At 43.8% G+C, this 27,357-nt stretch overlaps 1 protein-coding gene across 1 annotated transcript in view; it reads right to left on the bottom strand.

The window, feature by feature from the left end:
• EEPD1 (endonuclease/exonuclease/phosphatase family domain containing 1) overlaps positions 1 to 27,357 on the bottom strand; it is a 66,343-nt gene that overhangs the window by 9,753 nt on the left and 29,233 nt on the right. The window contains exons 2-3 of the mRNA XM_075745444.1: positions 20,683 to 20,734; positions 1,445 to 1,555 (exon numbers count right to left, since the gene is read on the bottom strand). Of these exons, the coding sequence (XP_075601559.1) occupies positions 1,445 to 1,555; positions 20,683 to 20,734 (163 nt within the window). The remainder of the gene's footprint in view (positions 1 to 1,444; positions 1,556 to 20,682; positions 20,735 to 27,357) is intronic.

The raw sequence follows: 27,357 nt of genomic DNA, 5'->3' as shown, positions 1-27,357 counted from the left end.
CAATTATTAATAATTGTTGCAATGAAAGAAAAAGCGGACGAAACAACTTTGACAACTTTGCACGATTTTTTAAATTCAGTGTTTTAATGATCTGGCCTAACAAGAGATCCCAAAGGAAAATGCCAGCCAGGAATAAAAAATGTCCTGAAGGGGATTTGCACTCTGCACCGGAATTAAGTGTGAATTGTATTAAACCCTGGATACATTCAGACCCTCCGTGTCTTTCTAGTGATAGCTAGAGTCCAATCCTTGTGCTGCTCAGGTGGTGTTTAGGTTTCTTTCTCAATCTTGGGTTTTACTCAGAAGGGCAATAAAAAAGGAGGTGCACTTCCCAAAACATCAGTCCAAAAACAGTGAACAGTGATGCAACCTAATTTGGAAAAGCCAAATTAAGGAAATGTGGATTCTAAGCAGCGTGAGTATGGGATACAACTGCAGCCACATATTTAATAATGACAGTGTTCAGAAAAGATGAAGACAGCCCTGTGCACTGCTGGGCACCATTCGTTACATGACAGGTCTCGGTGCCTGCTTCTACCCCACAGAAACATCTGTGCTGCAATAACTGCATCATGACAATGATCCCGATCAGCAACAACAGGCTCGAGTCCGAGAAGGACCTTGATCTGAAAACTCAGTAGGTCCTTTAAAGGGGAAAAAAAAAAGAGAAATTTCCCTTGGGAGAGACTGCTTTTGGGCACCATTAGTGGCGTCCAGGCTAACGTAGCTATACCTTGAATATTGTCAAGGGTAGCAGGTGCAGCTGTCACCACCTTATAAATTAGTACCTCACTGCAGTACACATATATATATATATATATATATATTCCCACGGCAGAAGATGCTGCAGGAAAAAGCACAGTGCAGCACGGTGCAGATGTCAAATGGAGTCCACAGCATTTTAAACACCCATGCAGAGCACTTTGGGGAACGTGGGAGATAAGCTCCTCTTCCAGATGAGGATGGCAGCAGGCTGCGCAGCCCCTCTGCCGGGTCTTCACTCGAAAGCTAGGAATCCGGGGAATCCTTCCAAATGCCAGCCCGTGCTGCGCTAGGGAACAAGCTCAGGTGACTAGCACAAAAAATTCAGAAGTATTGCAGCCTGCCAGGGGCAAAACCAAGGACTCGTTCCTTGTCCTAATGTGTAGCCTTTCTTCTACATTTCTATACTGCTTTTATGCACCATACCTCCCCCAAACACACATGCCTTCCTCCTTACATGTGTGCCACAGGCTGAGGAAAACAATTCTTTCAAAAAAATCAATCGCACAGTTGAATTGAAAGCTATAGGAACAGTCAGCTTAAAAAACAAGAGATGCAAAACTTGCCAAAAAAGATTGGCAAAATGTTTTACCTTAAACATTCAAAATATGTCCTTGGTTAGAGCAGGGAGGGGGGTGGGGTGGAAAGCAAAGCCAAAGTTCAGACTTAGGGATTAATGTACCTTGTGTAGCTGGCCTGAGGGTTTTTCGGAAACAACACCCTTCCAACATCCTCTAGGGCCCTTCCACTTGCGGATGTTTGGCAGTGTCGGCTGGTTCAGCTCCATACAAAACTAGAGAGAGAGGAAAAGGGGGGAAAAAAAAAATCAGCTTTGTAGGGTCTTTAAAAAATTGCAAAATAAAGCATATAGCGAGGCATTGATAAGAGACACTGTGGAGCACTGGCTGTGCTCTCTGCCCTCCCTGAAGGCTCGCAAAGGAGGTGGTCTGGGCCACATCCCAGGCTGACTCACCCCCCAACTGGACATTACTCGGAGATAAATAAAAATTAAAATAACTCAGTGCAAATGCTGTGAGTAGAACGTTTCACCCTCAGACTCTTTTTTTCCCTCCAAAGCTACTTGTTTGACTGGAAAGGAGTTTCCTCTGCGCTGCCTCCAATGATGCTTACTGCACCGTATCCCACCCCCGCCGAGGGGCTTCACGAACAGCTGCCGAATCCTCCCAGGGGGCAGGAAGCCCCCGTAACGTGGCTGGCTCCACTCCAACACCATGGCCACCAGCACAACACAAGAGCAAGGGTGTAGGCCAAGCTCAATAGCTGGCATTTTGGGGTCAAGGCTCCTCTTAGTTTATGCCACGGACACATGCTCGAGACTCCCCATGCACGAAGGGACGGGCTGCACACTTGCATACACACACACAGCAGATCCTTCTGATGCTCCCCAGAGGAGGTTGTTTTCCTGGACGCTGCTGTACGGCCACAGCACTTGGACACCTTTACGTGTCCAAGCACACGGTCAGAGCTATAGAGGCTGCGTCCTAATGCGCAATACATCAGGGATACTATAACTATGGACACCATGGGAAGCCCCCAAGTCCACCTGGGTAACATCTTGAGATTGAAATAAAAAATAATAATAACAAAATAGAAAATATTTTATATAAAATATATAAAAAATAACAAAAAAACCCTATGCCCTCGAAAATCTGGAATGTGAAACCCCTTTATGCAGACAATGCGGAACACTGTTTGCCAGAAGTTTCAAAATAAAGTGTAATAGGATGAGCTACAGCCCCTTGCAAAGCTGATGTCAGGTCCAGGCAGACTCAGGCAGGAGCCCGGCCGTGCAGCAGGACCGGCACGCAGCAGCTCAGGCGGTGTGGAAAGGGGCTAGTAAAAAGTAATCGCTGTAAAAGAGCAAGAGAGACTTTGCACATCATTTTGTTACATCTGACACTAGAGAAACTGCTGAAATGCAGTGAGTAGCCTCAGATAAAATCTTATATCCAGAATGTCCCTCCAAATCAAGCAGCAATTTAATGAAGAAGGATTTTCAAGGCAAACAATAACGTCCCATACACGGTGACTCTTTGCAGGGGGACATGCCAAACACAGTTTGAAGAGCTACAGTGATAAACTGCATGGATAGAAGCGTTTCCTATGTGGGTATCAGCAAAATGATGGGACAACTATTCTCATGTTTATTTTACCTTTTGATTCAAAAATAAAAATCAAACCCTGCTCTTTCACTAGCTGCATTGTTTGCGAGTTCAGCATCCTGGAGGCTGAAGCTGTAAGCAGTGACTTCTCAGAGACAGGCTACCCAGCAACCCTTTTTTGCCTTGGAAGGCTGAGAATCACGTTGGTTGCACAACCAAATTGAAAATGCTTGGCACGCCTTTCCAAACAGTTTTCTGAAATGCAGAGATTGGCTGGGGCTTCTTATTCAAGATGCTGCATCAACATATCGTGTTATTGTCCGTTATATACCTTCAGGCAGCGCTAGGGCTGGGCTGATTTATTAAATGAGGAGGCACGTAGGGTATTTGCATGGCCTGGGAACAGAGCTCTGCTCTCAACTGATTGCCAGGTGCTACCCTAATAAACACAATAAATCACGCAAGCAACAATTATTCATTCCTGCTGTCATTCTGATGAATTTAAATAGGGTGAATTTGGTGAATGAGTTTTCTAACATCTAAAAAACTTAAATCAGCAAAAAAACCCTGTTGAAATTAGGAGTTCAACTGTAACCCGACAAAAGAGTTAATTTATCTCTGGGCTGCAGCTGCCTAGAAAGTCCAGCCAGCACCAAATATATGACAGGGCTGAATAAATCCTACAGAAACCATCACTTCATTAAAAAGAGCAACTGCAGTCGACTAGTTTGAATATTTTGTGTCCTCCAAGCTGATCTATTTTTTTTAAGACCTTGACTTAACTTTGCTCAAACAAAAAGATGACAAATAAGATTTCACGGTTTGTTCAGTAAAAAAGCCATCAGCCCCTTCTGGTTACGGTTGCAGCAATGGAGAACTTGGCCTACAGCAGCTGACTTCAATCTGTGCCCATTTTCCAGGGCTTACAGGCACACAGATTTTGAAGCTGTGACAGCATACTTGCTTAGGTCATGGGTTTTTGCTGAAGTGAGAAGAGCATTTCTCAAATTATGTTGTTCTGCCCACAAAATCCCATGTCAAACAACATTGTTTTCCCTCATACAGTAAAAGTATACAGACAAGCTCCTAGCCCACACAGGGAACGAAAAAATGCCTTTTCTCCTTTGCAAAACTAAGAGCTACACCAATCCCTTTGAGAAGCAGTTTTTCAAGTGGTAAAGAAAAATCAAAATTAAAATCTCGGTCAATCAGAACAACTTTTTTTTTCCCCTCTTTTTTTTTCTTTTTTTTTTTTTTTCTCTTTTTTTTTCTCTTTTTTCCAAATCCTCCTAAGGAAAAAAGTTCTAGTTTTGTTTTTCTCTAGAGCCTTTCAGGCTGCAAGTTTCCTGAAATTCAATCAGCTTCTTCATTAAATCCTACACATACCAAGTCAAAACTCACACACATACCATAATGCCAACGGCACTGGGGCTTATTTACAAGGACGCCCTGTATTACACCTATGCTGCCGCGGTCTCTCTTGCAGCCAGGTGCTGGTTTTCGTGGAGCAGGAACATGGCAGCACCAGGCTCCAGGCATGCTCTAGGAAAAGAGCAGCCCGTGCTCCTGAGAGGTCAACCCCCTTGTGCCAAGTACCTGCCCATTGCCCCCATTTGGCATGCCAGGCACCAACAAGGTGGACAACAAAGTCTCCATGAGCCAGCAATGTGCCCTCACGGCCAAGAAGGCCAATGGTATCCTGGGGTGCATTAAGAAGAGCGTGGTCAGCAGGTTGAGGGAGGTTCTCCTCCCCCTCTACTTTGCCCTGGTGAGGCCACATCTGGAATATTGGGTCCAGTTCTGGGCACCCCAGTTCAAGAAAGACAGGGAACTGATGGAGAGAGTCCAGCGGAGGGCTGCAAAGATGATTAGGGGACTGGAGCATCTCTCATGTGAGGAAAGGCTGAGAGAGCTGGGTCTGTTTAGCCTGGAGAAGAGAAGACTGAGAGGGGATCTGATCAATGCTTGTAAATATCTAAAGGGTGGATGGCTAGATGAAGGGGCCAGACTCTTCTCAGTGGTGCTCAGTGACAGGACAAGGGTCAATGGGCACAAACGGGAACACAGGAAGTTCCATGTGAACATGAGAAAAAAACTTCTTCACTGTGAGGGTGATCAAGCACTGGAACAGGCTGCCCAGAGACGTTGTGGAGTCTCCTTCTCTGGAGATATTCAAAACCCATCTGGATGCAATCCTTTGTAAACATGCTCTAGCAGGGGCGTTGGTCTAGATGATCTCTAGAGGTCCCTTCCAACCCCTGCCAATCTGTGAATCTGTGAAGGGCCACCACCCCAGGAACTGGGACCAGCCCTGTTGCCTTTGTTCATCAGCGACACGTCATTTTCCCCAAGAAGGGAGGATCCCAACACATAATTGCTCTTTGTCCACCCTGATAAGGAGCCGGTGCCTGTTGCTCCCGGTGCCTGTTGCTCCCAGCCCCTCCGGAAGCAGAGACAGGTACAGGAATGAGCTTATGACTGACACTGGAAAAGAATGGAGGGCACTTGGAAGAAGCTGGGTAAATGCACATTTGAGGAGGGACTGGAGAGGGGAAGGCAAGGGGTCCTGGACTGATTTGGAAGCAGGGATAAGAACCTATGCTGGGCTGGCATGTGCTGGAGATCATAAGGGAGTTACAGACTCCCTAACACACCTACCTGCCTCCCCAAGACGCTCCAAGCGCTGCCAGCAACAGCATCTAATTTGTACATTAAGTTAAATCTCTTCCAGTACAGTAACTCTGCACACTAGGAGACCTGCCAGCAAGCACTCTGTGGTAGCCCACGAGCAGATCTCACCACCTCTTGTTCAGGATGCCCTGGTTAATCTTCGTTTTCTTTTGGGGTGCTATTTGTGCAGCCAGTCCCAAACCAGGTACAGCAGGGCCATCTTTTCCAGACGATGACACCATTCTGTGCTGAACATTTTTGCCTGTCAAGTGTTACTCCTGTAATACCAGCACTGGGGACCACACTGAGCCAGCAACCTCCCTGGAGGTGAGCATCTTTTGCGCAAAAAGAGGGTGCGCTACTCCTAAACCCTGAGGAAACTAAATGATCCAGGAAAACAATGTCTTAGGGTTTAATAAATTACACATTTCTTATTAGCCAGTGATTCCTCTTTGAAAGACACTTTCATTTCAGACCTGGAGTCAGAGCAGAAGCTGTAAAGGGCCAGGAGTTCCTTTATTTTTAACAGGCACTAGAGGGAGCAGCTTTAATGAGTACTGGAGATGCATATGAAACTTCTATCAATTCCTTATCATTTCAGCTATGTTGAGGTGTCATATTAGTAAAGATTTGACATCATGGTGAAAGAGACTTGAAGTTTGAGTGTGGGAGCTGGCAATAGTTGAAAAGGAGACCCTGACCAGCAAAAAAAAAAGAGATGTTAAACTATATTATTAGGTCAAAATTCACCACCTTTTTTTGAAATTGTAGATCCCGCATAAATCTTGAAGTAGAAAACTGTACCTGCACATCAAAAATTTAAGTCTGCTTTCCAGTTACTTTTGAGGGACCTCTCAGTCCCTCAAAAGTACCTCTTAGTAGTTCATAGACTGCAGGACTTGGCAGGTCATGGGCTGGAAAACACCAAGGTAAGGGCTGTTCTGTGCTGCAGCACATCTCCCACTGATGGGCTTGGTGCTTCAGGAAAGGCTGAACAGGAGAGCTCTAAGGTACACCTTGTAAATTGTGCAGTGGCACTTGAGGGGAAGCCCCCCAACCCTCTCCAATGAAACTCTCATCCTGAAACATAATCTAATATGGTTTTGATAGAAGAGATAACAAAATTGACAGTGGCTTCATTAGACCATCTGGCATTGCTCTTTTTTAATCCATCCTTTTATTTTATATATATATATGTATATATATGCCTTCCCTGCTCTAACACTGGGTACTGTATAAACTAAAAATGATGTTCCTGGAATTAAATGCACATCATCCTTTCTTTTCTTTATTCATCTGAGCGGACTGTACTTGGATTTCCAATTGAAAAAGCAGACTCGAATACCTGTAATCCTAATCCAATCTACCATGTACAGGACACGGCTACAGTTGGTGCACCCTAATGAAGCCTGACCTAGAAAGCCAGGAGCAGAAAAGTTGCAAATATTTCTGAGATCTTGAAATCAACACCTTCGGTTTTCAAGTAAAGCGTCTTGATTTTACACCGATGCTCCAGAAAAAGAAGAGTGTTTTGTTAGAACACACTCAGGAGGAGGAAGAGGCAGAGTTAGGGGGTGGAGAGATTTGTGGGTGTTGCATTCTACTAACTGGTTAATGAGGTAGGGGTAAGGAAAGGTCAAAGGCTTCAGGACTGTTGTCCTGGTGCAGCCACATGTGGCAGAGCAAGGCAAGTCGAGAGGGGATGCAAGACGCAGCAGGGCCAGGATGCTCAGCACACTTCAGCAGCTGAACAACATCCGCTTCCCACCGGAGGAGCAACAACGGAAGGGGACACAGAGGAGCATCAAGCCTTTCAGTTACACCTGGATTCTCCTACAACCAAATGTAACAGCAGGGAAGGAAACGTTATTATGGCTAAAGACGCATTTCCCACTGATAACAGTGTTGTCTCAGGCTTTCGTTGCTTGTTTGCCTTTCACTCAAGTGCATCCCTTTCCTGGTTGCAAAAAATGCACACACAAGAAATAGATGCATCCACTGGCATGGGGGATGCACTCATAAACTCTACTGAGAGGAACCATACAAATAACATGAGGGAAAGTGGGGGTAGCCTTATGTTAAGATATAACATTTTTCACATGCCCATTCAACCAGTCCCTTCTAGGAAGACTTCATTAAAAATTGCATAAAATTTATTGCTTGTGCTGTTCAAGTATTGATATTACATAAAGGCAAATAAAACTTGGCAGATAGATAGGGGTCTGATAGACAGATAATTATGAGTCTTTTCAAAGGAGAACAACCCTCCCCCAGGGAATCAGTTTCATTCTCAGCCATATCTATACATTTGCACTGGAAAAAGTTTTCTACTTCTTCCTCTTGTACATAATTGTACATAATTATACAATGAAGTTAAAGCTGAAGAAATAATAAAAAAATTATGAAGTTTAGGAGAAAAATTCTATGTTAAAAAAAAATATAAGGAACCAATCTACTGAAAGTGCAGCATCCATAGAATTACTCCTGGAAAGCTTATCCACCCCTCCTGCCACGCTAACGTGTCCTTCTTGCACCGGATCATCCAGACGTCGGGCAATACCTTCCCATCCTTTACATACTGGTTTGCTCTACCTAAAGCTAAACCAAAACACTCAGACTGATGACCGAATAAATCCTTGCCATCCTCCATGTTCTTCACAAACATTATCTAACACATCCTTCAAAGAGCTCTATAAACTCATCACGAGCAGCGAAATCGAGGCAGAGCCCTTCAGCAGAGCCAAATCCTCGACCAGTGTCTTTTTTCAGAAATAATACAGCATCTATAGGCACAGTCATCACCTCTATGTACCTTTGCACACTATGGACATACGCTCTCATTTGTTGGGATAAAGTGCATGCACATCGGGGTCCTAAGTCCTGGTCCCTCTGAAGGCAGGCACCCATAGCTTTTTCATCAACTTGAGCAGGGCTCATTTTTTTTCCTGGAAAATATGCTACTTCTGCTTCTTAAAGAGCATCCCAGTAATTCAGACAGACACCCAGAGAGGAAGGATTTTCCTCTGAGGATCAGATTCTCACTCAGCTCCTAAATGAGTGCTCCAGGCACCACGCTATGGACCGGAGAGCAAACATTTACCATACTGCAGCCTCACCACCCGGCAGCCACATGGCAACCTAAATTCCTGGTTTTCCTGCAAAGACCGCTTCTAAGCTTAACATTTAAAAAAAGGAAACCTCTGGGTCTGAGCTCCTCAGAGGATATAGGATGAGGAAGGCTCATTTTTCAAGCCCAACTATACATAGGCTAGAAACTAAGTTGTCCAAGTCCATTCTGCCTGCTTCAGACGGGGGTAATTCTGGGTGTCTGCTTACCTGAGGAGCGTGAAAGCAAAGCATCATCCATGGAGGAACACCCCCATCCCTGGAGGTGTTCAAAAAATGTGTTAGATGTGGCACTTTGGGACATGGTTTAGTAGACATGGTGGTGGTGTGTTGACAGTTTGGACTTGATGATCTTAGAGGTCTTTTCCAACCTTAAGATTCTATGATTCTGTGATTCTATCAGAAGACCCCTCATTTCGGCACCCCTGGGGTTAGGTAGCAGCTAAACAATGCTCGGCAGGATTGGAAAGTTTTTCAAACTGAAGGCATCGTTTCCCATGTCAGGTATCTGAGCCCCTTCGGGAGCTTGGCCCTGTTTTGAACTGTCCCGTGGGTGTGAATCCAGCTGGACACGCGCCTCTCTCCTGCCACTGCTGTGTTACTCACCCATTGTGCTCCATGAATGTGCAGGAAATAATTATGCTGATAAGCTTAACATTATCTCAATTATCAAAAGAGTGTAATGATTTGTTTCCATATATGAACCTGTTTGAATCAAATCAGATTTTTTTTTTTTTTTTTAAAGTCAGGCTTTACAGGATCAGTTGGGGAGTGGTTGGAACCTAAGTGTGCACTCCCAAGTTATTTGCTTTCCTTTTCGAGTACTTATTTTGGAAAAATTTAGCAGTGAGTTTCTACACTGCGCTCCCAGATGAATTACAGCTCACCACAGTCACCCAACTGCTTAATTCTTTGTAATATCTAAGAGGAAATTACTTTCTTTATCTTTGAAAATATGATTAAAAAAACAGATTGTAGCCCATAAAACCAGTTCCCTGCTCGCCTTTAATCATAGTGTTCCCAGGACAACAATGCAGATCATTCACTGTCACGTTCTCCTACCTTCATCCTAAACAAAAGTGATTATTTATATAAACAGTGTCTTTTTATAGATCTTCAAAATGAAGACATGGAAACCTTTGATGCAGAACAGCAAAACAACAACTGAAAGAGGCAATACAATAACTCCTGTAAGATATTTTAAGCGTGGGGGCCACTACTGAAGAATTATGGGATGCTCCACTACCTATTGTCAAAATGGGATAGGTAACATCTTTCAGCCAGTTTACCATTTAATGGGAAGCTGTCTTCACAGATGCTTGGTGGAAATGTATGCTGTCCTTTCCCTGTGGAAAAGAGCACCCATATTTGCCAGACTCCACACAGAAGTTTTGTGGGTTCTTCACTTCTCATGCTTCCATTCATAAGCTGAGCTTTTTCCTCGTGCTTCATGGGATAGATTCCTCTTGCAGACATTTCCTGATGACTTCTTTTCATACCCTTAAGGACTTTTTTTATTTTTAAACATAATACAGGAATTAAGGCTCAAGAGATTGTCAAGTATGGTCACAAATCTTTGCAATTTATTCTTGAAGTCTTTTCAAGAGAGTGTTTTATTCTGCATAAGTAGGCAGTATAACCATTAACAGCAATAATGGCATGCTAAGGGAACTGATGGGATATAAAGAAGAATAAAAAGAAGCCCTGATGATTATGAGGCTATCTTTTTCATCAAGCTGCTTTTACCAGAGATGAGTGGGTGAGTTCAAACATTTTCACTACATTGTCACAAACCGAGCAGTGAGCTATATCGATTTGCCAGGATCTGCATCTCCTGACCTGCACATTGCCTTCAGCCAGAGGAAAACAGAAGGGGAAAAAAATGTGCTAATACAAAGGAAGAACAAACAAAACTGAAAGGGAACAGAGAAATCACAGTTTTGAATGCTGGTTAGCTGTGCTAAAATCATAGCTTCCCCATGACTGAATTATTTACTACTATGTTGTCTGCTGTAAATACGCAGGTGCTTTTCCAAGATTTTTCCCCTACTCATTATTTCCAAACATTTTATTTCCAAAGGAAGACGACAAGTTTCATTTTGCTGCCACTTCTGCCACCAGAAATATATCTCTCTGGGAACACAGATGTATGCCTAGGAAAGGCATCATTGAAATTATTACAGCAATGCCGCATCAGATATTTTAGAAATACTACTCTGAGCGTGTAACTACAGCTACTGCTTCAAGCAGTGACCGACACAGAGGGATTCAGGTCTTGCTCAGAGTGAGCTATTGTGCGTTTACCCAGAGCACACGTACTTCGTTTTGACACATTACGGCCACCGCATCTGCATGGCAAATGTTCGGAGACCTAAGCTGTATGTTCATTTGGACTAGATATAAGACACTGGACAACCAGGAGCCAGTGGCTTCCTGGGGACCTCTCATTTTAATTTTTTTGTTTAATCCCATGGCTGATTATTTTCTCATGAAACATGAAACTCAGGAATCGATTTCTGTGGCGTGGTGTAAAACCATACCACCGTGAGAACAACCTTACTCACCCAGTAACCACCGGGACTACATGAGGTGAAAATCAGTTTATCAGAACCTTGCCCTTAATACAGAAAGCAAACAGAAAATCATCCTATGAAACATGAGACCCAGAAGTGCTAAGAAATAGTTTCTTGTTCACCAATTAAAAAACAAAACAAACCAAAAAACCAGTCAGTGAGCTATATCGATTTGCTGGGATCTGAATCTCCTGACCTGCACATTGCCTTCAGCCAGAGGAAAAGAGGAGGGGAAAAAACGTGCTAATACAAAGGAAGAACAAACAAAACTGAAAGGGAACAGGGAAATCAGAGTTTTGAATGTTATTAATCAAGGAAAGCTGCTTAAGCACGTAAGATATCTAGGTCTCTTTCCATTCCTATGATAAAAATGTAGTCATTTCCAGAGGTGTTACCAAGTGAGTTAGGGCTTTTTGTAGGTTTTGGGTTGGGTTTGGTTTTGGTTTTTAAATTATGCACTTCTGGCATATACATAGCGGTAAAGACGGATGGGACTGTGCTGATATGCTGTATGAGAAGGAGTAAGAGCAATGTGTTAAGAAAATTGCTGTGACACAAGGAAAAAGGCACAGCCCTCATTACTACAAGGTCACAGTCTGGCCACCTCTACAGAGCCTTGCATCAAAAATAGTTATTCACTGGGCATTTTGCTTTCATCCATTTCTTTCCTACTGTTAGTATTACTGTTTTCCCCAACTGATTTACATCTCTGCTTAGAGCAACCATTCTTTCCCATGCTAAGAACACAAAAACAAGGAAGAGAAAAATATATAATATGACTCACAACCATTGCCAGACTCAAGTATTTATTCTTTCTTCAGGCATTGATTACACCACTGTACAGAACACTGTGCCACCTCCTGTAAAGTTATCTAAATCTGTCTCGTATCCTATTCCATCACTTTTTTTTTTTTTTGGATGCTTCTTATTAGGAGGATCTCTTCCAGGCTGCTAGCATTAGGACATGTCATCTCACCTTTTTTTTTAAAAAATCTCATACGCATCTATATTTTTTTTCACGCCTCTAGCCCTTAAAGAGCCCAATTTGACACTGATCCCTCTCTGAAATAGCATACTCTTTATTTATAGGTTTGTATGAGTTTTCTGTCTTCACCCACTAGCACACCCTCCACAGAGCCTACAGGGCTGTCCTCCAACCCTGACCAAAGTTCTGCTCTAACAGATGCAATGGACTGTGACTCCCCATAGAGAGCACATGCATTACTTAATGCACGTAAACTACCAAAACATTATTTGGGCTGATTTTAAAACACTCTTTCTGTTATGTCAATCTATTAAAAAGCAAAAAAAAAAACCCACCCTTCCCTAAAATTGCTGACTATTCAGAACTGGTCCTGTTCTGTGAACTTGCTTTGCCTTCTGCCATCTTCTAGAAGAAAGTCAGGAAAAAAAGGACTAAGGACACCTATTATTTGTATCACCCACAAACAAAACTTAAACACATGCCAGCATTTGTGAACACATATTTTCTGTTTCTTCTTGTTCTGGAAACGTAGAGAATAATTTTACTAGTGGATAAGTTTGGCTTCTGTCTAGGGATAGCACTAGAGGCCGCACAAAAGAATGCCAAGCTAGTATAACAAGCAATCTCCATACCAGCACTTCTCAGAGAGGCACAGTCATGCTCTAGGGAAGAAGAGGACACCTCCTAAAGGACAGCATTTTAAGAGCAATCTGCATTCTCCATGGCTCCCAGCGATGTGTATTGCATGTCTTCTACCATTTTCTTTATTGAAGTCCACTGATCATCAGAAAAGAGATGGACAATGCAACTAAGGGAAAAAAAAATTCCAAGCAAGATCAAAGGTGCCAGACATACTAGAAGATGAGAACCTGTGCTTCCAATGCTGCTGACCACTTGACAACACTTTGCAGTAGAGGGGCTTAGAAAGACAAAGTAGTCATAGGTTCCCTGCAGAGAGCTACTGAAATCATCATGGAGCTGGCCAGAGCCATAAGGTCCACTGATACATCTCCTTAAACTTCTAGCCATCTCGATCCCTCCTAGAGGACAGAAAGGAGGGAAAAAAGTGAAAGGCCAGAGGCAACTACTGTATGGCTGCAGGGTTCCTAAGTCAATTTAGTGGATGGGATAAGAAGCCTCCCATATTGTAAGAAATGGCGTCAACATTGTTTCCAGCTCCACTCAGCCAAAAATGGTTCCTTCCTAGTAACAGCTGTACTTCCCTTCACGTTGAGATTTCTTGACTCTGAAAGAAAGACTTTGCACCCCTGAGTATTACCTGCACTCAGATAAACAAGCAAGGGAAAGAGAGAGGGGGAAATACAGTAAGTGTGTGGGAGAGCAAAAGGGTAATAGTGAATGAGGTGAAAAAAAGAATTAAAATAAACTCAGATGGACGATTTGGAATAATCTCCTTTTACTCTGAGTAGTCAATCATTGACTCCATGGTGGCTTTGAAGGAATAGGGCAGGAGGACCTACTACAGCTGATGAATTATACAGAAGTCTGTCCCAAGGCTGAAATAGGCATGATTCCACCTCTCTTGTCTGGTAATGAGGAACAGAAAAATAAGGCAGCAACAGGGCTGGACAAGGCTGATCAAAGGTCCCAACTGAGTCAGTGGCCAAGTCTACATCTCCTTTTCCTGTTCACTGAAAGTGAGACTGCTGTTTCCTTATCTGACTCTAGAGGACATCCAAGTGTACTTAAGTTTCAAAGAGGTCAACCTCTTTCTGAAAAGGACAGTTCTAAGAACAGGCAGTAAATATAACTCATTTACAGCCACTGATTCATTCATTGGCAATTGCCTTGTAATCTTCTGTTAATTCATAGCTCTGAAGTGAAGCCAGACGTACTAGTAGATGAGAACCTGTGCTTCCAATGCACAGGACAGATTGCAAGACAAGAGCTCACTCACACTGTACAGGAGGACTATGGCTTTAAAAACCAGGCACACAAAGACTCAGTCCTGAACCAACTGCATTTCTGGGGTACACATCGAAACAATTCACACCAAAGAGGAAGGACTGTCTTGGCATTAGAAGAGTCCCTGGGACTCAGGAGACTGAGGTTCACTTACCAACTCTATTCGGACTTAGTCATCTTAGGTGACTGCCAAAATCACGTGATTTCCTTGTAACTCCAGCACGTCTCCATAAATCAAGGATAACCACAATTCTTCCTTGCCTCTCTGAGACTGCTGCATGACTGCACTCTCCAAAACAACTGAGCAGCAGCAGCAACAGTGCAGGGTATTTTGGCTGCACAGGCAACAGCTAGATTCCAGGTGGTCCAACCCCAAGTAGCTGCAGAGCTCAGACAGCAATGGTAGATCCTCACCCTGAGGGGGGTGGTGTCAACAGCCCTTCCCTGCTCTTCCTCCAGGAGACATTGGTGGTAGCTCCCATGCCAGTACCAGCTTATGCACAGGGAATAATGTTTGCCTGCAAGCAAGCATTGACTGCACAAACAGCCACTTGGTGCTTAAACCGAGGAAATGCTGATGGGCCAGACAAACGGCCCTGGGTGACCAGCTGCTCCACGTCAACACATATTATAGCTCACTTTCAACTGCCCTAGCAAACGCACACACAAACATATTTACGTCCACACAAGCAAGAAGCGATGTGCCTATGCTTACCCATGCAAATGGAAAACAGCACCTCTCTTTCAAACGCCGACAAGCTCCTAGGGATAACCTTTCACAAATAAACAACCTGCTCTGCTCCGAGAGGGATTTTATAAAGAACAGAGATTACAATGGGCTTAATCATGATTAAACACTGATCTGGCTCAATCTACTCAAAAGCAGACAAAAGATAAATAAAAATCTCCAGCAGATGCATTTCATACTGGAAATTCTGGAACCTCGATTGACGTCATACTTTTTAAGTTCAGATAATATCTGGAGGAAACAGTACACTGGATCAAGAAAACAAAAGCAAATTTCTAGTTAAAATCCTCCGTGCTCTGTATAGAAAGGAGAAGGCTACAACAGGGAATGCACAGCGCAGCTCAGCATTTTACAGACCTGGTTTTGACTGTAGCTGAAATTGCACTATTGGAGTGATGCAACTAGAAAGAAACAAGCACTCCCCTTTGTCCTTGTCTCCTGGGTCCTACCCTGTAAAAGTGGGCAACATTAGTCATTTCCCCTTGGACAAAAGCTGCTTCTGATTGATGACAGGCAAGTTAATATTCTTTTACTGAAATAATGCTACGTCCTCAGTGTCACCCCAGTTGTGGTGCGTTGATTCCTCAGGCACAGTATGAAAATTCTGCATGATAGGAAGGGGTTGCATCTAGCGAACATCTCCCAAGTAGACATCCGGTTTTTCCTACGGGTGAGGAAACCCAGGGAACAGATTCCACATCATGGGAGTACTGCTGAGGGAGGTGGAAAAATTCAAAAAATGAGCACAGATCCTAGGGACTGCTTGCTTACAGTTTAATAAAATGCTTCCCGTTTTATTCAATGGGATAAAGATGTTCTCTTCAAGGAAAGAGAAATAACTCTTCATATGGGGGGTAGGGGGACAATCTATGTGGAGGAGAAGGCTGATCAGAGTTTTCTCATGCTATCATCCCAACTCTTCATGTCCACAACCACAAGAAATGCCCAGTGGATGACCACGTAACGTTTTGCCAGCAGACAGAAGAGATCCCTTCCTGTACTAACATGGCTAGAAGCTACATCGCTGCCTCTCCTGGTGCCTAGTGAATGTATTCTGTGCTTCACAGCTGCAGGACCTCTACTTCCCAGCACCAGGTAAAAGACTTTTGATCCCTTTTGATTTGTGACCTCCAAAATTCTCCAGTGAAGGTGAAAATCCCCATACAGACAATGTAAGCCTACTAATAATTACTTTGTTCTTCTCTCTGACCTCTTGGATGTAGCTCACAGTGCATAAATTTGCCATCACTGCCACAGACAGACCTTGATAGTGAAACCTATGCTAATTATCCTGATTTTCAAGCTGCAAGATATCAACAACTTCAAGAACATCACCTCTGAACAAAATCACAGTTCTCACCCCAACTCTCACCATCCTTCAGCCCACCCATCTCTCATGCCAGTCTAGATAGGTCACTTCCAACTTCAAGTAGAATAATCATCACTTTGCAGTTGAATTCCCCACTTCCACAAACTGCAGATCAGAGTTACACGATTTGTGTTTCCTAGATGAGAAGCCAACAAACCGCTCTGTCTTTGGAGTCAAGTGGAGACTCCTTTCTCATTCACAGTAACAGCACTTGCTTATTAATACACAAGTAGGAAACTAATGGGTTACTGTTGCTTGTTCCCAAAGCAGGCTCACCTTATAAAAAGCTGTCAGGGGATTGCTAAACATAATGTTGTTGTACAGATTATTTAAATTTCCTCAATAACCTACTTCTAAAGGAGAAACGAGTTCAAAAGCCCATGTTAACACCTGAAAGGCGCAGGGGGGAACATATGACAGAATGCAAAGAATATTTTTATTTTTCCTTACTCTTCCTGCACATCCTACTGGCATCAAGCACCAATAAGAACAATCGTTTTGGCATACTTGTTGCCTATGGAAAAGGACTACGGATTTAAACACTAAACCAGCAACCAATGTGAAATGTCACCTAGCTAGGCAGTTCAATCTGCTAATTACTCAAACAGATTTATTTTTAAACTATAAAAACAGCATGTTCCTCAGGAGAATTATTTCTTCCCCTTCCCCAAATAAATACAATTAACACTTGCCAAGTAGAATTCTTCATCTGCAATTAAGGACTTCCCAAAATTAGACCAAGTACTCAAAAACACGCTGGGTCAAAAGTGTCCCTGGGGGGGTCTCTCCCAGGGCTGCGCTTCTGGAAGAGGAAGAGTTGCTTCATACAGGACACAGCGCCAACAAACCTGCGTGCCTGAGATACTCCTTTCTAAAGCCTGAGTGGCCTTGAACCCTTGCGGGGACGAGGCTGTCACAACCACAAGCTCTCCCTTAGCATCTCGCCATCCGTATTCCTTACTGCCCCTGGCAAGCAGCAGCAGCACTTCTGAAGCAAAGGCATGCTAGCAAAGCAATCCCACGGCAGCTGGGGCAAGCTGGGCAAGGAGGTAGGGGGAAGCAAACAGATCGATTTGAAGGTTCAAGGTAAGACAAAATATAGGTAAAGCATGCACTTAGTTTTAAGCTGCTGGTGAGACCGTTCACGTGGAGTATGTGCTGGAACGGGTCTGATGGGCCACCGCCAAAACAAACACAAATAAGCCCGTCTCTGACCCAGAATTTTCTCCAGATAAAGACTCTTACTCTTCTTACATGACCTGGTCCTGTTTCACCAAGATAAATTAATATTTTCCCATTACTCTTGGTGACAGAAGTGTGGTGCTGGGGTCCAACATCACAAGCAGCACCCGTCTTCTGCAGTGCTTACAGGCACCCATGGCACCCCAGAGCAACAAGCCAGCTGATGAGCAGCATCCAAGGGTCAGGCAAGCTTGTCCCAGGCCAGGATGAGCTGTAATTAAACCCTGCCAATGATCCCTTCTGTCTCGGCAACCGCAAGCATAAATAAAGCCAAGTGTGGTAGATCTTTGGCTTAAAGGGTCATTTTGGTCAAATTTGCCAAAACATTAGGGTTTAGGAAATTAAATGCATAGCGTTTTTGCATGACACAAAGCTTCTCATGGTGTGATCAATTCATTTTCAATGGCCAAGGTGGGAAAAACATTCAAAGATAATAAACTATCTAAGATAGTCAGAATGGCATTAAACCCTTTTGCTGTAAGCAGTGACTAAATGCCTGACGTGCAGCTTTTGAAGGAAGCAGCGCTCCACTACACGAGGGCAAAGCTTTCTGCGACATACCCGCAGGGGGTTGCCATCTTCTCAAGACCCCAACAGTTCAAGTAGGTTCTCCCAGCCTGCTCCAACAGCCTGCTGCTTCATGTGCCTCGCCTCCCAGACAGTCACCCCGTTTCAAAAAGGTGACAGTAAACTGTGTTTTGCAGTGCCAGGTAATTTTCTGATACTGTCTCAAGGCCCTGGTTCTCAAGAGACGTGCTACACATGCTCTTAACTTCAATGTGATTTGATTTAACAGAGGTAGTCTGCAGCACGCACACGAGTGTGTGCCCCTAAGTCTCTTCAGGGGACACTGCTGTTCACCAGCGTGCTTCTACTCACTCTGGGTTTCCACACATCAAACATATATAACAACACTTTCAAAGCTAAGCATTGAAATTTAGAAATAAAAAGATTACGAAAGTTCAAAACCATCTATGACAGACTAGAAAGTGTCCTATAGGAAAAACACGTTTACATTACCATATCCGTAGCTGTTTTAAAGAAAATTTCCCTTCAAAACCCAGAAAAATCAATATTGCAATGTATATTAAAATATTATCATTTAACTACATTCTGTATTGCTGCAATACAATGCAGACAAATAATGATTTACAAATACAAAACTCAGCACGTGTTCTGTGCAAGCAAGCAGGACAAGGGATTTTGTTCTAGTCTACTTTTTTCCCCCTCCTGTATTTAAAAAATAAAGACAGCAAATTTCTTTGAACTTACATAATTCCACCCTGTTATTTTCCAGAGGGCTAAACTGGCCTTTTAAATTCTTTAAGCTTGGCATTGTATGAAAGCAGATATCAAATATTCAGAGAGCTCAATTTAGAAAGATCATTTTTCTGAGGCTGAGCCTTTCTGAAGAGCTTCCTGCGGAGCTCCAAACAATGCCTCAAACAGCCATTCCCACCAGGCTGAGGTCAGTCGCCCTTGCCAAGCCATGTTTTAGGAGGCACTGGGCCAAAGGGAGGTGCAGGCGCCACAGAAAGGTGAGAAACGGACAGGGTGCGAGGTGCCAGGGAAGCTGACTGCTGCAAACAACAACAATTGGTGAATATTAATCTGTTTCGCACAATGAGCAGTTGAGACCTGTGTCTTCTTCACATGCAGAAAACGACAGTATCACCTGTCTCGTCTTCTGTCGCTGCCTTTTAACAAAATCCACCTCTTCGGGTCAAAATCTGAGTTGACCAAAGCCAATGAAGAGATATCTCTCCTGAATTAACTGGGTTGTACATAGGACCTCTGTGAAATGCATCTCCAGTGGCAAAGCACAAGGCTGAAGCACACACTGCTGCTGGATTTCACGTCAACCAGTATTTCTAGAGTACCCAGCAGATGTAGCCACAGCTGTCTGGCTTTAACACGGTGCTGCAGGACCTTCTCCTTCACACAGATAGGATGTGCTTGAGGCAGGAGAAGGTTTTTCTCCTTCCTCCCCGAGGCTTGCCAGGTTGTTCATAGGTACAGAGGGGCTGCTTGGGTCAGCAGCAGCTCAATGCCCGCCACAAGGCAACAGTTCTTCTAGCAGGGCTCTGAATCCAATTGTTTTCTTTGAATCCTACCAAGTCTCTCCTATTTCCACCCTGCCTCCCAACTAGCTCCTTGGTCTTCTAGATGAAGGAGCTGGTGCAGAAAGTGAAGGGAACCCACCAGTCCCAGCTTGGGCACTGGGAGTCCAGTCCTACCTTCCAGGCCAGCAAAATCATAAAACAATAAGAAATAAAACATTTGGTTCTTCACGCAGAAGGAAATTATCTACAGGGTACTGCTGCGTTTGGAATACCCTTGGCTGAAGAGCAACACCGGGTTTTATTATTTACAAACCCTCCAGCCTTTTGTGGCTGCTGGTTTTGCTGCGGCTGCGCAGGTGGGATCTCAGGCTGCTGACGCACTGGTGCCTTGGCTAAACCAACGGGAGATTTTAGGCTCTGGACCAGGGGGATGAGCCCTCTAAAGAGGACCACATTGCTTGGAAGCAGGAGGCCATTGGCTCTGCACAGCTTCTCCTCTCTGCCCCCCAAGCAGCTGAGTACAGGCTGTTTGCAAATCCCTAGGACAGCTGATGGATAGCACATCCCTCAGCTCTCCGTAAGGCCAGGCTTAAAGGCAGGCCTATCCCTCTGCAAGGCAGCCAGAAGAGCTCAGACTGACATGCACCATATACTCAGCTGGTGGTGGTAGGGCTGATGATGAGTAGCTAGCTGCTTTGATCCCTTCATCACTAAATTAGCATTTCTTCCACCTTCTGCCATTCTCCTGAGCTGGATGCTTAAAAGCGGCACCTCAGAGGCTCTTTCTAGTTCAGACATTCATCACTGTCAGTTCAAATCATCTACTTATCCTAGCTATTAGCAAGGGGCTAATTTCAGGAAAGCTAATATGGGCAGACTAGAAGCACTGCTTACTCCAAGTTCATTGTAAAATCAGAAAACACCAAAAGCATGTGGTCAGCTTGGACAAAACATCGCTGCTCTGACTTCACGTACCGTGTAGCTAGAAAGATTTCCTGGTTTATGGTCCATGATTTTCTATAAAGTTAGGAATCCTGACTAACAGAAGGCTTTAAGAGCTAAATGTATTATGACAGTGTTATATTTTTCAAATACCTTTTCAAGCGCCTCTCTGTCAACCAGCTCCTGCACAGCCAAAAGCTTGATGCTGTAAGAAAAAACAGAGAGAAAAAAAAGATTTAATCACTCCATTGCAAGCATTACAGAAACACAAGCAAGACCAGAACTGAAGCTCTCTTTTTATCTTCTCACTTCACAAAAAGAGTCTATAGAGGTACAGATACATAAAGCGCTTGGGATATAATAAATTAAAGCAAGAGAGAATCAGTGTTACTTTGTCTGCTTGGATTTAGCTGTCCCAAACAGATTTTCTGGTTTCCAACTTAAAAGCATATCGGAATTCACCTTATAGAGAAACTGCATTAATCATTACATTTTTAATACCCTAAACTAACGCTGCAGGATCTTCTGAATGATGAACACAGAGAAAGACTAGAACATTTCTTTTGGTTTTCGTCAGCTTTGTTCTTCAGTATCAACAGGTTTCTGTGAGTCCCACAACAGTCACTCCCAGGGATTTAAAATATTACATATATAAGCTACAGCAACGATAATCCAGCTCAAGAAATTTTAGGGAGATATGAGAGAAATATGCATAACTGTTTGAAAGCAGGGTGGAGAGATAATCAATAATTATTATTTTTGTAATGTAATTTGCAATCAAAACCAGATTTCTTCACCTACTGAATCTTTTCTAAGTTTACCTCTAGGGACTAAATCCTGCACACTGAATTTCATTCACTTCAATAAGACTATGAGGGTTAAGCAGGATTTTTCCCTGTAAGACAAGTAAAATCACAGCTAAGTCGAGATATGTAAGAGACCCTCGTACAACATCTATTCTTTCATAATCAGTTTAATGAGTAATTAGAAATTATCCATTCTCCTTCAACATTCTCCCCACGTAGTGCAAAAGCCCAATCCCGTCGACACTAAGGAATTTCAGAAAAACACCTTGTTGCATCCTCACCAAGCTGCAGGGCTCACAGGACAGGTAGAGAACCTGAAAAACATTCACTGTGGGAGCGGTGACTTGCCATTTGTGGACACTGAAATTGTAAGGCACCAGCTGTATCAGCTGAATGTCCACAAGTCCATGGGACCTGATGGGATTTATCCCAGAGTTCTGAAGCAGCTAGAGGATGTTACGGAAGGATCCCTCTCAATCACAAAGGTCTTGGAAGTCTGGGGAGGTCCCCACTGCCTGGAACCTATCCAACGTTATTCCAATTTATTAGAAGGGCGTGAGGAAAGATCCAGGAAACTACAGACCTGTTAGTCTAACCTCAGTTCCTGGAAAAAATATGGAGAAGATTATTCTGGATACTATTGAAAGGCATTTAAAGAACAATGCAATCATCAGGCACAGTCAACATGGGTTCACAAAGGGAAAGTCCTGTTTAAATAATTTGATAGCCTTCCATCCAGGTGAAAGGTCACCTGCCTAGTGGATGAAGGGAAGGTGGTGGATTTAGTTTTTCTGGATTTTAGTAAGGCTTTTAGTACTGTCCCTCACAGTATCCTTCTGGACAAGTTGTCCAACTGTGGGATGAGCAGGTACAGGGTGTGCTGGGTGAAGAACTGGCTGGACAGCAGGGCTCAAAGGGTTGTGGTGAATGGGGCTACATCTGGATGGCAACCGCTCAGCAGCAGCGTTCCTCCGGGCTCAGTCCTAGGGCAAGTGCTGTTCAATATTTTTATCAATGATCTGGGTGCAGGAGTTGAATGCACCATTAGCAAGTTGCTGATGATAATATAATGGGAGGTGCTGTTGAGTTTCCTGTGGGATGTGAGGCCTTGCAGAGGGATCTGGATAGATTGGAGCAATGGGCAGTCATCAGTGGCATGACATTTAACAAGAACAAAAGCCAGATTCTGCACCTGGGATGGAGCAATACCAAATACAAGCATAAATTGGGAGAGGACTGCCTGGAAAAGCCATCTGGACACAGTCCTGGGCAACTGACTCTAGGTGCCCCTGCTTGAGCAGGGGGGTTGGACCAGATGACCTCCAGAGGTCCCTTCCAACATCAACCCTTCTGTGATTCTATGAAAGCAGATGGAACTCTTGAGACGCCCAGACCATTACCAATTATGCTTATTTAAAATTAAAAGCACAACAGGGAGGAGCTAGGGTCATTTCCCCGTTCACTTCAGTCTTTGCAGATTTTAAAATCCATTCAATGCCAAACTCACCCCTTCAGTCTTTTCTAGGCTTTTCCACAGATGAAGCCCACCAAACTAGGTAAGTCTAATTACCAGATTAGGTTAGAAACATGAAGAAGGCATCCTTCGCTGAAGGGATGGAGAAGCACTGTGGGTGTGCTCCCTGGGCACTTGCCATCAACGGTCCACAGCACCTGCCTTGGCCAGAAGGCACAAGGAATCAACAATACAAGCACTGACATAACCAGGCGTCTGCTTTAGGAGGGCACAGTTACAATTCAGCCCGCGTAAACTTTAGCTCTCTACAGCTTTAGTGTCAATCGAAGCCAGTGTTTAGATTTGCTATATGGTCAATGAAACGAGAGAGGGATCTCACTTCCCCAGGGCAGTTCAACCCACCCATCCTGGCATCATCCCCTACGTCCTCCCACAAGGGCAGAAGCTGCTGTCACACTGTGCTGCCCCAAGTCAGGCTTGCAGAAAGCTGGCAGGCTTCTTACCCATGGAGTAGATGAGTACTGCAACTCTGACTGCTCACCTTCCTTACCCAGTCTTAACACCAGTCACTTAATATATTATCCTTGGACTTCAGAGGATAATTTCCTTACCCAGGGATACAAAAACTCTCGCGTGGCAGTGGAAGAATCAAATGATGCATATAAATATTGTTTAAATTACTTTCACAACTCTGTAGACAGATGCAGCAAAGAACCAGTATAGTTAAAAGCTCATATTCAAGGCTGTGCGAACAGTCAATGTAGAAGTCTGCCAAAGGATATAATATGCCATGTACTACAAGGAGTTTTATTAGCCTTTCAAAACCTCAGAGCAATGTTGCATAATTCTTGAACATCCACAGACATCTTATACATTAATTATGTACGTCCATCCTGTAACAGCAGCTGGCAAAACATAGCTTTAGTCCTGTCCTTCTACTGTGCTACAATGCTTTGCACTACAAGTATTCACAGCCTAACCCCTAAACACAAACGTGCTTTCACTTTAACGTACTTCTAGTTTTCAGATGTCTTCAAAGCATCATAAAAAGCCTATATCCAATGAATTATAAAATAGCCCCAGACCATACATTTCCAGTCTGTAGAGGCTATTATTACTAAGACAGAGAGGGTGGAGATGGTTCAGAAAACAACAGGATAATCAGGAAAAAGAAAAAGGTATTCCATTAAGCCCAACCACTACAGCAGCAGGGGGCACATGATTTTCTGTAACTGCTCGGTGAACACACTAGGCTGCCCACAAGCATTCAGCTGAACTGGAAGGTACTTAGGGAGAGTATAAAGCAAATACAAGGTGGTTTTTAACATGATTTTCCTTGCAATTCAGCCAGCAAGCAAAATAAAGATGGGATGGGCACCAAGAAAAGAAGGCACCTCCCTCCATTTAAAAACCACTGCAATGTTTGTCCAACCCTGAACTTCAGAAGGAGCCTAGGCTGATGCATCTTGGAGAACAAAGTCAAACAACATAGGCAGTAGCAATGCAACCACGGTCAAGACCTGTCTCTGAATTCAGAGCTCACCTCTTAGTTTTGGAAAAAACACACTCATACGGGTGAGAGGAAGATAGTTTAACACGCATGTGGAGGCATCCAGGATGCTCACAGCCAGCTGGGCTGCTGCAAAGATTGCAAGTCCATGTGTATGTAGTAAAATCTGTCATTTTGCCATTTCCTTCTGCAAGCTGTACAACACAATGTGGGTTTTGTTATGCAAATTACTTTTGTCTTTTTCCTTTTGAAGCCAGAGACTTTTTGATCACTTAATCATCGAAAGGCAGAACTTATCAATCAAGGCTGCTGATGCTTCCACCAATGGACTGATTTATTTCCAGAACGTTAATTGTGAATTATCTGACACTCAATAGCTGCAGAAGAAAGACGTAGACTGCCCTAAATGCAAGTACTGTTTTCATTAGAGATCATCATCTCATTGTATGAACCTACTCTCGTTCCCATTTACACTAGTAAAGTCCCACAGGATCTCCTTCAGCTGGTATGCTTTTATTTAAAACAAAGTATACTGAGTTACACAGAAGCAAGCAATACAACAGGGAGCAAGAATCTTTTTACTTTATCTGATTATATTTACAGGGATGCTGTACTCTTGTTCAGAGCACAGAACCCATACAAAATGTTTACATCCTACAGAGACAATGCATTATGCAGGGCCAGAAGCAAATCTGAAGTCAATGTTATTACGTGATTTACAACAACACTGGTTTGACTCTTGGTGAGAAAAAGACTTCTCTCTACTGTTATAAATTTACAGAGATCAAAGTTTGCCCAGTATTTTACTCTCTTCTGCTCAGGTGACACCAAGCTATTTTTTCTGGATCAAAAGGAATCAGCGAATGCAAATATCAGTCTTCATACAAGCAGCTGCAAGACGCTTCTTTCCTTGAGGCATCATCATGGATGCTGTCTCTGCCCATTGGATTACAGTCCACTACCTGGAAAACTGCTCTTGATAGCCAGCTATTTACGGCTATTTCTTCCAGCAATTCCAAGCAACATTTGTATGTGCTACTTTATGCAATGTTGGCTTGGAAGTGCAGCTTCTTTCAAGGCTGCTGCTTTGGGGGTTTGATGCTCTGAAAAGAAATCAGGCTGTTTGTTTAGGCACTACATCAGCAATCCTACAAACACTGAAAGCAGTTCATAACTATGTATGCTGTCTGTAGTTTACATGTTCGCCAAGGATTTCAGAGTAGATGGGAATATAGCTACTCAGTAACAGAGAGGGGAAAAAAATCTCTTAATAAAGCAGAAATGCAAAGAGAGCTACCAAAAACCAATGCTCAAGCCCAAGGTCTTGCTGTCTACAATATAATGCCTATGTACTCTGTTTATATACCAGTGTGATTTCTTTTATCCTCACCTGTGGTATGTGAACACTAACTCATGTAGAAAAACATGTTTTCTGAAGAAACCTTCTGGTTACTGGAGCACCTACTCTAATCTACCAGCTTTAAAATATACTGGTAATAAATCTGTACTGCAACTAACTATATCAACTTGATGAAAATGACCCTGGTTGTATCTGAAACCATAATAAAAATACTGACTCAGTTACTTACATGATCTATGTAAAAAAAAAAGCTATTGAAGTTAATATCCTGGCACCCCAGGCACACTCGAAATACTTGAAAACATACAGTAATGAGGATGACGGACTCTCCTCCAGCAGTAAAAATATGCAAACATGATGTGCTGTCAAGGCAACACATGACTCTCTCTTTTTTTGGCCATTGGTGACGCACAGCGTTCTCCTCTAAGGGAATTCCTTTTGGTTTCCAGAAGATGAGTCAGTGCCGAGCAAATGCCTATAGCTACAGCATGTTTCTACCCCCCGAGGGTAGCACTGCAATCCTTTCCTCAAAGTCCTTCCTACTTAAAACCACGTAGATTTGGGTTCCTCTCTCTAATCCCACATACCCAGGAATAATTTAAGCCTTTTTAGCAACCTTTTGCAATACTGCAAACTTGCCGATAGGTCCCTTGCTGGTTAGTGCGTTCCTATTCACCGAGGGCCACCATCACATTTTATTTGTACTGACCTTCACTTCCCAGCTTGAGTTCGCAAAATCCCACCTGCTCTTGCAATAGGGGATGTCAGGGCCTTCCCAAGAACTACTGCAGGGTCATCTGCCTGGAGACCAGCACACCTATGGCTCTGCAGCAAGGCAGGTGGAACAGACAGAAAATGCCACGCAAGGCAGATCCAAGATCCATCCATGCAGAACGCACCTGAAGTCTTCACCTGAGGAAGAGAAGCTGCTTCCCCCAAAACCAGCTTGAAAGGTGCTCTAGGATAGGGGCAGAGAGGATTTAGGATTACAGCCCGTTTCTGGACCACTCTTGCACAGCACTGGACTTGCAGCCACTATGGATGCATGTCACTTGGCTGCCACTCTCAAGGGAGAAGGACTCCAGAGCAGAGTCCTGCATCAACAAGCACAACTATCTGCAGAGCTGAGGTTCCCACTCAGTGCAGAACCTGGTCATTTGGTGAAAAAGGGAAAGAGGAGGAAAGCATGAAGCATTAAGTTTGTTGATCAGAGAATCAGCAAAGTATTTAAGTAAACACTTGGCCTCACGACATCATCCTGCAGAAGGAGCCAGGTGCTGTGATGCAGGGTGGCTGTGAAGGTAGAGCAGCAAGACCCCATCTGGAAGCTGGCACTCACAGCACCTGCCCTCAGCTCTCCACACCTTGTTAGCCAGCGAACAGCTGGTGCACGGTGAGTCTCCAGGCATGCCAGCACAGCTGGATTTGCTACCACTTTGCTTTTCCTTCCCAGCAGCCAGCCTCCCTCCTCAGCCTTAAAGAGCAGAGCTCCAGAGCCAGCCAGTGCTGCCCCTCTCCGACCGGTGGGTTGGTATGGCACGTGGCTCACAGCCAGACATCAGCAACCCGGGTTTGTCAGCCAGCAGCAACGTGAACTGAGTATTGGTCTCGATTTGCTTTGCAAGCTTATACATCTTTGCTCAGGGCCTGAGTTTTTCCAAAAACCTCATGCTTTCTA

This window comes from Balearica regulorum, chromosome 2 (genome assembly GCF_011004875.1).
Source record: "Balearica regulorum gibbericeps isolate bBalReg1 chromosome 2, bBalReg1.pri, whole genome shotgun sequence".
NCBI classification, from domain to species: Eukaryota; Metazoa; Chordata; class Aves; order Gruiformes; family Gruidae; genus Balearica; species Balearica regulorum.
The sequence above is the reverse complement of the archived record's forward strand: the minus strand, read 5'-3'. Positions and strand labels throughout refer to the sequence as shown.